The sequence below is a fragment of the Mytilus edulis genome, chromosome 8 (assembly GCF_963676685.1).
Source record: "Mytilus edulis chromosome 8, xbMytEdul2.2, whole genome shotgun sequence".
Taxonomy (NCBI): Eukaryota; Metazoa; Mollusca; class Bivalvia; order Mytilida; family Mytilidae; genus Mytilus; species Mytilus edulis.
In genome coordinates, this window is record NC_092351.1 from 34,247,312 (window position 1) to 34,261,969 (window position 14,658).

A 14,658-nucleotide genomic window follows, 5' to 3' on the forward strand; every position below is an offset into this window, starting at 1 on the left:
TATGTTGTTTTGAAATTGTTTCAAGCAAACATGAGTTATTCTATGAAGTTTTGAAATGCGTATGGTTGGATGGACAAAAAAAAGTTTTACCGTAATGCGACGATTACATAAGTATAAAAAAAAACACGATTAAAACAAATGACAATAGCGACATACTGCAAAAAAAAAACAATAAATTGAGCAACACAAACCCATTAAAACACAGAGGCTGACTCAAGTACTATTAAAGATATTGTGTTGTACTTTGTATTGTATCGTTTTGTTAAAGCTTTATGATGTGTGAACATTTTTAGTTGTATGCTATATTTTTGTTGTTGAATTTGTGATTTATGGGCTCTCAATGAAAACTTCAAAATTGATTTGAAATAAATAGATTTGTTTATCCAAGTTCTGTTTTTACATTTTTTGGGTTAACGACAAATATTCAACAATATCGAAATATACAATTAACATATCCCACAGAACTAGAAATTAAAGAGACATATATATGGGAGATATACCATTTTGAGCTCGATGCGTTTTATGGACATGATAAGAGAAACATTTAAAAATTAAGATCGTATAATAGAAATAAAAAGTAAAGTATGTATTGTGTAGAAAAAACGAAATCTTTCCATTTAAGGACAAATCTAAAGTATAAAGACAAAGTTAATAGAAACCTTTAAATAGGTCCGTTTATAATTTGGGGGGGGGGTGTTAATTTTTAAAGTTTATTGTTGTAAAATTTGGAACAGTTGATTTCTGAAGCGCGTCTTTATGAAATAAAAAAACATTCCGAAGATGTAAGTATAGTGATAAGGTCAAATGTTCACGTTGTATTTTTGGCAAGTAAAAATTCGGTATATCAAATAATAAACTATTTTAAAAAAAATAATTCTTATTATTTTTTATGCATGCTGTTACATGGTTCTTACGTACGAAATTTTATAACATGATGATTGGTTTTATAATATTAGGTTACAGTTTGTATTGATTATAAGACATGCAATGTGATCATTAGATGTGTACCATTGGCATAAAACCAATGACAAACAGTCAACATCATTCATGATATCCAACTATAGTGATCACCATGAAGATGACAATACAGTTAATCCTTGCTTTTCTGACTCCGAGTGTTTGTGTTTCAGGAGACTGTGATGTTCTTCATGGTAGGTGAAACTAATTATTACTTTTCGTGTATAAATTGTGAAATATGACAAATCTTAAACCCAAAGGTAAGCAACAGAAATCCTTAAGTCAACCAAAGGTAAAAGAGTTTAAAAGAGATTGATAGGGCAAATAAAATAATAAGTGTTTGTTTAACGTCCATTGTCAAATATATCATAAAAATTCTTGACGAAGCTTATAAAAGTGTTTCTATCCTTTTTCAATTGTAAGTACCATTGTACAATTCTACCTGTCGTTGCTGTTGTAATATTTATAGAAATTGTGTTCTTTACGTACTGCTCCCAGATACATGTTTGATATCTGCGGGTCATCCCTTAAAGACATAACTTCGTATTGAAACACGTTGTAGCGGCAAAGATTTAATTCTGAGGGAGACCAGAAGTGAAGGAAGTGGTAGTACAGAATTCTATTATAAGTTAGGGGCATATACGTGTAGAAATTTGTCGCACAGCCTTAAATTTTGACCTTAAAAAAACAGAAATGCAAATCAACTGTCAGTTTAAGAACACATTTGTTTACGAAACTTCATAGTAAACGTTGCACAGTTTTAGACGCAAAAGGGATGGGAAATTGAATTGTTTATATTTATAGATATGCAACCTATAACATGCACTGATTTTTGAGAGCTTCATGTGCTATAACATTTTGAAATATATTTACTCTGAAGTACCACCATCTTTATATATATATATATTAGAGTTAAGAACAGTATGATTGGTTTTTTTTTCAAGTTAAGAACTTTGAATTGTCTTTCGGCATAAGCCATGTTTCTTTCAATCGATATTGTATTTATTGTGTTTTATTAACAACATACGATATTATTAATAAAATCTTCCTTCTTGGTTGTTACAAATTTACCAAGAGTCCAAGTTTCTCATGATTTTCCTGTTACAGTTCACTGATTAGCCATGGGCAAAACAGGTGATCCAACTTTTAACTTATAGAAATAATGTAAAGTGAACAATTATTCAATACAGAGACTAGTTATTGCTAAAATTCTTTTGTAATTGACAATAACATAAGACATGTTAATTTATATATATATGTGTCTACTCTCTTATTAAATTCATTTTCTGAAATACTAAAGACATCTACATTTTTTTGCTCTCTTTTGGGATACATAATATGACTTTTATATATAAAAAAAAAACAAGTACCGCTATTACATAATTAAAATAGTACTATTTGCTCTCTGTGATTTTATATCCAAAAATAAGATGTAATTTATTTACAAATGTAGTTTACTTCTTTAACAGAGGTCATAGTTTGTTTACCAAAATATTGTGAAATATGTGCAATACAGAAAGTAGTGTGCATAAACTTCTTCTTGGATAAACAAATTGCACTTATCTGTCTAAACTATTTTTTTCGTTTGAACAATATGTTGTAATCATTTCCATCTAAATATTTGTGAGTCATATTCAGTTGTATATTCAAAAATAAATAACTACACTGAATTCCTATGTAAATTTCTTTTTTTTTTCTAGGATTCTAAGCTATTTGTGCATCCATATTAATGGCTCTAGTTTTATACTAATTTAAGAGTTATAAAAATAATATCTTAAATTATTCACAGTATAAAGGTTTTCCATATAATCATATTTCTCTGAACATCAACTGTAGTTTTTAAAGTATTTTCTTTTTGAACAACTTGGATCTATTTTTCTTGGATAGATCTTTTATATTTATGAAATTCAGAGATCCAAATTATTTTGAAATTGAATTTGTTTAGAATGTAGATTTCCAATAATGACATTCTGCCATCAGAATATCATTTATAGTAATCTGATCACTCTTAATCCAGTTCACAATTATAATTGCTTTATTACCAAATTTAATGAATTTATTTTCACATATTTCTTGTTTTTCTAACATCAACAAATGTGTCTGATTGTTTAGTTTGCCCCCGCCCAGTCAAATTCCAAGAGACTATAAAACTCAGAATCGTCTTTGAAATACTTTTTTGAATGTCATTTAAATTCATTCTAAATATTGAAACAATTCTGTTTGAAGCATCCAAGTATTTAAATGGTATAAGCTTCTAAGTAGAAAGTTTACCATTACAAATATATTACCCAGGATGCTTTTAAAGCCCCACAATAAATCATAAAGTCAACCTTTTTTTTTTAAATGGACCGATCATCAGTCTTCTTTTGGTTTTCAATTGCTTGTTTCCAAACCCCAAATAATTTTAGAGGAACTCATATGTATTTGAAGGTTTTCAATTGCTATTGGATAATTTCCTGAAATCTGACAAACGATTCCAAAAAATTTAAACAAAAGCAATGTAAAAGTCTTTATAATTAGGACGTTTCCTAAAATTTACAATTTGTTTTTTTGGGGGGGGGGGGGTTTTCATATGTAGATAATGGTAGATTGAAATTGGTTTTATAGCACTAAACCTCACTTGTACGACAGATGCATCAAATTTCATTATATTAAAAACGATGCGTGAACAAAACAAATGGGTAAAATAAGTCAAATAAGGGGTACAGCAGTCAACATTGTGGTAATAGGTTTAATTCCGACTGTTTTATCTTACACGATTTAAAGTTGAACAGTGAATTTTCAAAGTGAAGGATCTTGTATTTATTGTTAAGCTTATATTGTTTGTTTGTTTGTTCATGTTGTTTGTGGTAGTTTTTATTTATTTATGTTGAATATATTCACAGGTTATTTATTCGCCTTGGTAACTAACATATTTTACAAAGAACAAAAATATTAGATAAATCGATTGATAATATATGCCGACCTCAAAATGTCCTAATTGAAGAATCCGTGTAGACTAGTTTTTTTTACATCGAGGTCATTCCGATGTATTGCTTTCGCCTAAATTTCCATTATGCAAATTAGTTTTGGGTTTTCAACCGATCTATAAATATTATAGATCCGCGGACATTATCTAGTGCAAAATAACATTACTTATCGCTTGTTTTAAATACATTTTATAAATGGATACTCCTAAAAATAAATAATATGAAAATGTTTTGTCGTTAGATATATATATATGTCGTGAACAAGTTGCAATTTTGTACATGTTATAATTTGTACAATGCTAAAATACAAGTTATAACATGTACAATAGTATCTCGTACATGTTATAACATGTACAAAATATTGCTTAGAAATGGTTTCAACCTGTACAAAATTTGAAAATAATAATGCGGAATATACATGCAAGATTAAAATTTATTGAATAATAAAGAACAATAATCAAAAACAAAAGAAGAAAATTGACAAATGGCAACTAAAATTTCACCCTGAAAAATGTAAATACATGAAAATATGTAAGAAATCAAATAACACTGACCACTCAACAAATCACAGTCTACTTAATCATACAATAGCAAAGGTTAAAGAGCAAAAAAGTGAATAAGGCCAACTCAATTTTTGAAGTTAGCAAAATAACTTTTAAATACTCGGGTACTGAGACACTCATACCATTATATAAAACCATGATCAGAACTCATTTGGACTATGCTAGTTCAGTATGGAGACTTCACTATGGTCTCCATACAAGAAAAACGATATTGATCAAATAGAAGGAGTCCAAAGAAGGGTAACAAAACAACTACCAGGTCTCAAAGACACGAAAAGACAAAATTTTGTTTTTATTTGCTAATTGTTGGTTTCAAAAAGTAAAGCTTAATATATAAGTAAATCGTTTCAGAATAATGCCCTCACCAAACCGCTAGAAATGAACTAAATTAAAGGAATTATAGACTATTTTTTTTCCTTTCTCTCCGCTTTGTTAGTACCCAATTCCCGATGGCGATGACACACAGTGGTCATTCTGATACTTGCTTCATTAGCCATGTTAACATCACTCAAATTTATTCAAATACCATTGCTTCTGTTTCTAACCCAATGGTTTGTTCGTTCTTATCGGCTGAAGCATGACCATTCAATTCAACATCAATTTCAGTTTTATTGTCAGTTTCAAATTCAGTGTCAGTATTAAGTTTCTCAGACTGTATCGGTAAAAGGATCCTCACTGTCTGTATTATTGAGTGCAGAACTTGCCTCAAATATAGCTTCTAAGTCTTCTTCTGTTTGAACACCAGGTCAAAGAATACCGAATAATGCCGGTTTATTGACTAAATGTGTATTTCAAAAGCCTTTTTTTCCAAGTATTAAATAATTATTAAAACTATTTAACTGGTCATTAACTGTATCAAAAAGGAATCAAACTAACATAAATGGACAATAACAAAAAAATGATGAAAATATTATTAAGGTTAATGTTATAATAGAAACGTATTTTTTATTTTCAAACTTTGTACAAGTTAAAACCATTTTTAAGCAATATTTTGTACATGTTATAACATGTATGAGGTACTTTTGTACATGTTATACATGTAACTTGTATTTTTGCATTGTATAAATTATAACATGTACAAATTTTGTGTACAAAATCTCAACTTTACACGACATATATAAAAGTAAAAAATCATTGATAATATCTATGCACACGTACCGAAAAATTGTGTTAAAGCTTGCGGAAGAATATCCCAAGAACGTTTGCGACCCTCTCGACAAGGACCGGTAACTCTGTAATTGTTTTTGCGGGAAAATATGAATGGCTTCTCACATCCAATCTTTTAGAAAAATCGGTTTTTTTTACAGATGAGTGTTAATCATGCACTTGCACTACACTATTATTAGAATAGTAGAATAGAATGATATACAAATGGATGACAATTATATATACATGCAACTGTTATATTAATATAATATATAAAAACAAACCAGTGTATACTCTGAGACTATAATATATTAGTATAATAGTCCCAGGTATACTGATTTGTATCACTACAATATAATTGTTATTACGATGCGGTTGAATTTCCTGTCACGCATCATTGTAAATATAACGGAATTTGATGAGACTGTCATCAAAGTGAGAGGGTTAGCGCTTTTAAACCATGTTTAATCCACCATTTTCTTCATTTGAAAATGCCTGTACCAAGTCAGGAATATGACAGTTCTTGTCCATTCGTTTTTGATGTGTTTTGCTATTTGATTTTGCCATGTGATTATGGACTTTCCGATTAGATTTTCCTCTAAGTTCAGTATTTTTGTGATTTTACTTTTTATTCATCATCCACGCACAAACTTGTCTCAGAAAAAAATATATCTCTGTACATTTACCTCAGTTTCAGGTATAGAGATGGGATTTTTCTGTGATAAGTGCTTCAGTACTTCACAGAACTCAATGCAGCGAATACAGTTTTATCATCATAATGCCTTCATGAACTGTTACGAATTCATAAGCAATCCATAACTGTGAATGATTAAATGTCTTTTGCAATTTCAAAATGTAATTCATATTTTGTATTATAGGAAAGACATCATGTATCACAGAAGATCTACTCCAGATGATCATAAGAGTGAACAGACAAAGTGACATAAAACAAGGTATACTTTGTTAATCTTATTATATTACTGTTCAATTAAAAAACAGAAAGTTTGCGATGTAAATATGGAAGATGATGCATGCATAGCAGAAGACACTTTAATATATAACACCGACTCGACGCATCCCGTCTTTATTCATTTTTTTTATTAGGTTTTTCCACTATTTTGTCGAAAGATTTATTGGATCTGTTCTGAATATATTTTTACTTCTTCCGCTTGGTTTCAAATAGTTAGCAAAGGTACCAGGATTATAATTTAGTAACATGTTTTGTGGTTTCGCAAGATGTCGCTTAGATTTTTGCATATGATATTTAACAGTTATTGCCCTTTGGGACTGACCCTGTTTATAAATCGAAGACTTTATTGTAAGAGTTACCTTTATGATAAGATATTTTCCGTAACCGTAAAAGAAAGCGGTAAATTTATTTTCTACATTGCTCGTTATATCCTCAGAATAATTTGTCAAATTTTAACCGAATCAATTCATAGACTCCATGTGAAAAGTATAATCACAAAAATACTGAACAGTTATTTCACCTTTTGAATTTGACATAAGTGATATGTCAATGTATCATATGAATGATAAGTAATATATACCTAAAGTAGGTGTATTTGAGGTCGTCGGTTCTAAAATATAAATATGAGGTCAAGGTCATAGGTCAATGTCATGTTCTAAATTTTGACGTCCATTGTTCTGAGATCTCGTCTGATAATCTTGGAGATATATTTAAAAGATCTAAAGCAAAATGTTGCCTCATTGTGATGAAGATATGATATATTTGGTATGAAAAAATCCAATGACATCTTATAGGAATTATTATCCCTGGAATGATTCAATTTAAGGTTAATTGATTATTTCTCTAACGTTGTACATGATTAAGCCATAGGATCTTTTGCAAACTATCGGTTGACATATGACCTTGACAAATATCAATCGCAAGGGACCTTGAGTAATCTGAAAGTAGCCATTTTTGCACTTATTTCATGGAAAAGTACCCGATACTATATGTTATTTACAAATGAATAAATAAACCTATCATTTGAAACCAGAAATGACCTTCAATATACCGAAAGTACCACATATCTCTATCAATACAGGAAAAACTATATATAAACCATGCATTTTTGAAATTAGTATATATAAAGCTAGCATGTGAGACCTGAAGTGACATTTTTAAAACCGGAAGTTGACAAATATCTCTTATTTCAGGCAAAAATATATAGAAACATTTATTTATTGAATCAGTATGATGAAACCTATTCTTTGACGCCGATAGTAACTTCGAGTAAACCAGAAGTAGCTTCTCATCAATGATTTAGAAAATTGATGTTGAAAGACCTTCTAACTGGGTTTTAATTTTATTTGTATTCATTTGGATTCATAAGAAATTAACATCGGTATAATACTTCTAATACTACTTCTTCTCAATGACAAAAGAAATATTTACACTGATTAACAATGGAGAACCCCTGTGTAGCCAATTCAGCTAAATAATCTAAATAGTGCGTATTTGTCGTCCTGATCCAATTTCACAGAAGTTGGGAAGAAAAACCGAACAAATAATCTTGATAACAATTTCTTAATATCGCTCATTTCGAAGGTTTTACATATATATATATATATTCATATTTACAAGAACCTTACAGATCACCCTTAGTTTTCGGTAGGGTTCGTGTTGTTTATTCTTTAGTTCTATTTTGTGTCATGTGTACTATTGGTTGTTTGTTTTTCCTTTTCATTTTTAGCCATGGCGTTGTCAGTTTATTTTCGATGCATGAGTTTGACTCTCCCTCTGGTATCTTTAGTCCCTCTTTTACAACTGCGATTGTTCTTATTTATCACCTGAATTCTTCTCTTTACATATCTTTTTCACTACACTCAATTGAAATGTATAAATGTATAGAACTTTGTCGATTTGAACCTTTAAAGTATATTGAAAGGTAACGGTGTGTTCTAAATCGTATGAATGTGACATAAATAGATGCCTAAAAGAATTAATACAAACAGTATATAATGCATTTTTTTTTAAATGTTATGTAAAAATCAATTCAAACTTAATTTCGGAAATTTTCCAGCCCAAATAAAATATTCAAATTCACACTATTACGGATATATCCAAGTAAATTAAACTATCTGATTTTTTTCAGGATCGAAACAAATGATTGCTTTCTTAGCTTTTGTGAAAGGTACTCCAGTACTGTCCAACAATGGAATAAAATTTGAAGATGTAGAAACAAATATTGGAAACCATTACAATCCTACCACTGGAGTGTTTACAGCACCTATAAGTGGCCTATATGTATTGTCTTCAATGATTATGGCATATGGTGATGCAAAAGTGGAATACCAATGGCGAAAGAATGAAACTGTCTTTTCTACGGGATATACAAACCACGCAAATGGTAGTTCTCAGTCTCAGACATATGTCTTTGAACTGAAGAAAGGTGATCGTGTTTTCCTAAAGCACCGAACTTCGAATAGTCAAAAACTATACGGACATCGGTGTTCTTATTTCAATGGTTACCTCTTAAAATAAGAAAAAAGCTAAGTGAAATTAGTGTCTTGTTTTGTACATGTATGTAGGTATTCATGTCTGTGTTAAATTCATAGCTATAAGTTAAGGATTTGTTTTACGTTCCCAGCTTTACTCTAATTCATGGTACACTTGATATGGTTTCAATCAAATGATGATACCATTAGATACACTTATATCTTACCATCTTGGATTTATTTAAGAAATAATTGATGCAAGCTATATTTTATTGTAGTTTTAACATGAGTAGGCATTATATTCGTGATTATTTTTGCCCGAGCGATAGTGATAGCGATAGTTAAAACTACAATAAAGAAAAGCTTGCATCAATTAGTTCGATTCTGATTAGGACAATTAAAGTAATTTCTATGTCCGATGTGTATAAGCGTACAGCGATTGAGTATGCTCTTCCATGAACCCCCCTTTTTATTGTAAAGAAGCAAACGGCTGGCACTGTGATTTTTTTAGAGGGGGAGTTTGGAACATCGGGCATGAACTGTTGTCGTATCTAGGTCAAATATGTCAATTTCGGAATAATAAATGAGTTAGTCTTACAACATGTGCATCATTTAAGAGCTTGGACGTCCCTTTGGTACCTTTCGTCCAACTTTAAAGAGCTTGGAAGTGTTTTAAATTAATGAAATATATTAAACGCATGCCAATTTGATAAAATTCATTATTCTGCAGTAGTCAATATACGCATGTGCAAAAAATATAATTGCATTTGGAGCATGGGTTTATTCATAAAGCGAAAGAAGCACGTCATATTAGAATTCTCTATTTTTTTCGAACATGGAAACTAAGTATTTTATTTTACAAAGTTACAAAAAAGGTACCTTTTCGTTTTTAACCCAGATAATATAACATCTTAAAAAAATATTGCCTACATACTGCAGATGTGCACCTTATTCTTTTGTATTATTTGTAATTTCTTATTCGGCAAGATAATGAAAAAGTGAAAACAATTTATGACATAGCCTATATATTTGGAACTTCTTCGAAGGTTTGCAAAACTACTGTTTTTTGCATTCAATATATTCATCGAATGTACCGATGGCAATTTTTAAAATACGCCAGACGGGTGTCTCGTCTACTTAAAACTCATCAGTGACGCTCAGATAAAAATAGTTATAAAGTCAAACAAGTAAAAAGTTGAAGAGCATTGATGACAAAAAATTCCAAAAGGTTATGCCAAATGAGTTTACTCTCTTCTTGGCGAGCCTAATTAGTGTGTCGCGGAATAAACAAGAAGATCCTCAATAACGTCAGCGACGGTTTGGTCAACATTCTGCTAGATAACTTTGTCAATCCGTCCAGGTATTTTATGGAGCTGTCATAGAAGCTTTGTTATCTTTCAGAAACAGAATCCAGATTAATATATTAAAGAAAAACAAATTCTTCTTTTTTTCATATTTTACTAATTGAAGGAAATTTTTTCGCAGTTAACAAACGTTTACAGTTTAATGATCATTCAATTTTTAGAATCAATAACTACCAAGTACGTCAAATCTTCGCCGAATTGCATGAAAATTGGACAAAAGCTTTTATATGACCCTAAGAAAGTATCCAAAGCAAAGTTTTGAAAAAAAATTTTCGATTTTTTTGTATTCTACTGATGAACGGACTTAGTCAGATACTGTTAACAATGATATATAGCTATAGTTAAGCGTTGAAAGTTTTTCATACATCTATCCCTTTGTCAAAGCTACTAGGACTTGCATGATTATTATATATAGTATCCAAAGTAAATTTTGAATTTTTCTTTTTATCTTTCAGTATTTTACCATTTATATCTGTTTGCTCTATTCACACATTCTTGTTAGTAAAATGAAATTTTATCCAAATGTCATACAAGTGAGCGGTTAAGCTAGCTATAAACCAGGTTTGTTGATTCATCATATTCAACTTCAGAAAATGCTGGTACCAAGTTAGAAATATATCGGTTGTTATCCATTCGTCTGATGTGTTTGAGCTCTTAGTTTTGCCACTTTATCAGTGACTTTCATTGTTTAATTTTCCTCCGAGTTAATTTTTTTTGTTATTCTACTTTTTATTTATAAAAAAAATGGAATTGTAACTCTGTGTCTCACATGCAATTGTTGTTGTCAAGAAAATACAGAATTTGAATCTGATATTTTATTAAGCTCATCTTTCCTGATGATAACATGTGAGCTTTTGCAATCACTTGGTGTCCATAGTTGTCCGTCGTTCTTCGGGTGTAACCTATTCAAAAGATCTTTTTCTTTAGCACAATTCTTTGAACTAATACCAACCAAATTTATGCTGAATGATCCTTAGGTAATATATGTAGGACGAACAGTCCGATGGGGCCGCTAAACTGCGATTGTCACGTTAAAGTGCGATGGTCTGTGCTAATAAATGAACAACGCTTAAGTCCGATGTCGCGGTACGCTAAAGTGCGTTTTTCCGCGAATGTGTGTTTGTAATGCAAGAGTGGATGTTTGTATATGACGCTAAAAACCGTTTGAACATACAAAAATGGATATGCCGGTAAACGAGAATGTTTGAGAGATGAAGGTTTTTTACATGACAAGAAAAGAGATACAAATGATCCAAAACATTTTTAGTCGGAGCTAGAAGAGTTTGTATGCGGAGGAGTTTTTTCTCACAAAATCATCCACAGTAACAAAAGTGCAAACCTTTGATCTCGCTGAGTCGGCGGGAACAAATGTGCTTTTGTCAGGATACTGAACAAAGCACTTCTTATAAACATAGAAAACTGACGATAGTAAAGTAAGGTGTATACCAAAAAAGAGAGCGAAACGTCAAAATTCATCAAGTGTCAAAGTATTTGAATTTGTCCAAATTTGATTAAGAAACTCCGTCTGTGCGATGGTCTACGCTAAAGTGTGATTTTGTCAGACGCTAAAGTGGGATGGTTGTTTGTTTTTTAAATGTGATCAAATGACACGCTGACGTGCGATTGTATGACACGCTAAAGTGCGATGGTGTAACGGGTATGGGGTTCAGGCAATGGCTTATATTTTTTGCTGTGTTTATACTAGTTTTTCGTCTATTGTTTATAAATCTTGCTTTTAATCCCATGTTATTTACCTGAATGAAAGACAATCTACTTTTTAACTTTCTAATTCATCCTTTTTATAAAAAAAAATTTTACAATATGTTTTGTCATGTCTGTGAAAGAGATGGATATTCGTCAATAAGACAGTAACCTACCAAGCAGAGGTGTAGTATCATCATAATGTAATTGCAAATGAGACAAGTCCCTACCTTGAATAAAATTTCCAGTAGGTCAAGTTCTATCACCCTTGAAATTTTAAGAGAAAGCTAACAAGCCATTGTTGGGTTGCTGTCACTGAATTGGTAATTTTAAGAAAATTTGCAGACTTTGGATATTATCCTGAATGTTGTTATAGATAAAGATAACCTGATAAACTGTAAAGGTCAAAAATATTCAGCAAGTAAGATCTACAAATAATTTTTAATGACCAAAATTGTCAATTGACCGAAAAAGGATGACCTTTGATTACTATCTTACACAAATTGTATATCATGCTTTCTAACTGCCCCTTTGCAACTACTGAATCAAATTTAAAAAAAAAGACTTTATGACCAAAGTTGTCAATTGACCCTCAAGAGTTATTGTCCACAGTTTTTTTTTTTAACAATTTGTTCATCTTGTTTGCTTACTTTAAAAAAAATGTTTTCCTTTGAATCTGCTGAATCAATTTCACACAAAGTTGCAATACTACTGATTTGAACTTTGCATATCTGATTGGTATGATATTTAAATGATTATGTGTTTTTTTTATTCTAATTTTATAAATTATTAGTCCGGCAGCTTTGTGAAAATTGTGCACATCCTGCTACAAGCATGAAATTTGACATAGACTTTCCTCAACTATTACTCTTTTATTTCAGATAGGGAGGCATTTAAAAAAAAGACTCTCTTCCGGTAAAATCCAAAATGGCGGACATCATACTTAAATCGGTCCAATATCGTAGGCTAGTATGTGAAAAGGTATTATTATCATGCTGCTATAATGATATTTGGTACAAACCTTTGTTATGTACTACTTTTGGATATTATATAGATTAGTGTGTGTTACATTTCAGTGTTGTGTCGTTGTTTTCCTCTTATATTTAATGCGTTTCCCTCGGTTTTAGTTTGTTACCCCGATTTAGTTTTTTGTCCATGGATTTATGAGTTTTTGAACAGCGGTATACTACTGTTGCCTTTATTTAGATGTCTTTAAAAACCCTACTTCCGGTAAAATCCAACATGGAGGACATTGTACTGAAATAAGCTTATTTTTAGGGAGGGTGATTGAAATGTGTTTTGACGTATTGCTACTATCATTAAATTGTACATGAACCTTTCTTTGATGCTGGATACAATGTATAAGACATATGTCTTTGAAACCCTTACTTCCGGTAATATTCAAAATGGCGGACATAGAAATATCATTTTTTTATTTTGATATTCAACTTCTTTTCAAAATGTAAAGAAAATGTGTTTTTTTTTGTGCTAGGCATTAAACTTCTGGCTTTAGTTATCCTTTAAACCACTTATTCTATTCTATAGTTAATGTTTGAATACAAAGTTAACACTTCCGGTAAATAAAACCAATATGACGTAAATTTCAAAGATGAGTCCTTAGTCCATATCTTCGATGTAGAGTTTTGGATAGATTAATTAAAATAAAATAAAATCACTAAAGTTCTAAAACATCTTTAAAATTACTGATTTATGGCCGCAAATACATGTTTATTACAATCGGAGATCTGATTTTCCTCATTTACAAAGACCGTGTATTGTTGCTTACATCAATTATGTACAAGCTCCTGATAAGGTGAAGCATCCTCACAAAGGGTTGTCCAATAATGTTCCAATGGATCACATTTTTTCTCTTCGCCAGTCATAAGCATTTGGACTAGTAAGCATAGGAACCAATTTCAAGCTTGTTACTCAACCACACCTGTTATGGTATATTGCACGTTTTACATGCTGAAAATCACTAGACCAAGTCGTTCAAATAGCATCAATAAGTCTTTCCTCTTCCAAACACAGGGTTTCTTGCTTCGTAAACCCCATCTGATAAGTTTGTTCGATCTTACTACAAAACCACGTATCGTTTTATCAATGACATTATCAAATCCATATCTGGTGATGTTGGCTGATCAATCATCATTCTAAATCATAAAGTCATATCTTCAAACGCCATCAATGTCAACAACGAAGTTCCCTTTCAAGTAAAAGTGCATTTGAAAGGTCATGAATAGATATATATCTAAATGTCACGGAATAACGAAAGAAATGACAGCAACATCAATATCGACTGTTCGAGTCATGACTCAGTTAAGTCTGTGTATCACTGCATCAGACACATGTATCTTGATTCTAGTATAAGCCTCTTCATGTTAACATGGGGCTAAACTTGAAACATCATCATGTGGTGGATAACACAGAACATCCTGAGCATTTGTTGCTACAACTACCTTTTCCTCAAAATCTATTGAGCAAGCCCCTGTGAATAAAAACTAAAAAGTTCTT

The 14,658-nt window shown here is 31.0% G+C and overlaps 1 protein-coding gene across 1 annotated transcript; it reads left to right on the top strand.

Annotated features, from left to right (window-relative positions):
• Positions 1–961: 961 nt before the first annotated feature.
• LOC139485432 (complement C1q tumor necrosis factor-related protein 3-like) lies at positions 962–9,347 on the top strand. Its single transcript, XM_071269910.1, has 3 exons — positions 962–1,151; positions 6,514–6,588; positions 8,737–9,347. The coding sequence occupies exons 1-3, from the start codon at positions 1,073–1,075 to the stop codon at positions 9,123–9,125; spliced, it is 543 nt and encodes a 180-aa protein (XP_071126011.1). The 5' UTR covers positions 962–1,072; the 3' UTR covers positions 9,126–9,347.
• Positions 9,348–14,658: the final 5,311 nt, after the last annotated feature.

Coding starts and splice junctions, on each gene's coding strand:
- LOC139485432 (XM_071269910.1), top strand. CDS start 1,073: ATGAAGATGACAATACAGTTAATCCTTGCTTTTCTGACTCCGAGTGTT. Junction 1,152..6,513: donor AGACTGTGATGTTCTTCATG/GTAGGTGAAACT, acceptor TTTGTATTATAG/GAAAGACATCATGTATCACA. Junction 6,589..8,736: donor ACAAAGTGACATAAAACAAG/GTATACTTTGTT, acceptor GATTTTTTTCAG/GATCGAAACAAATGATTGCT.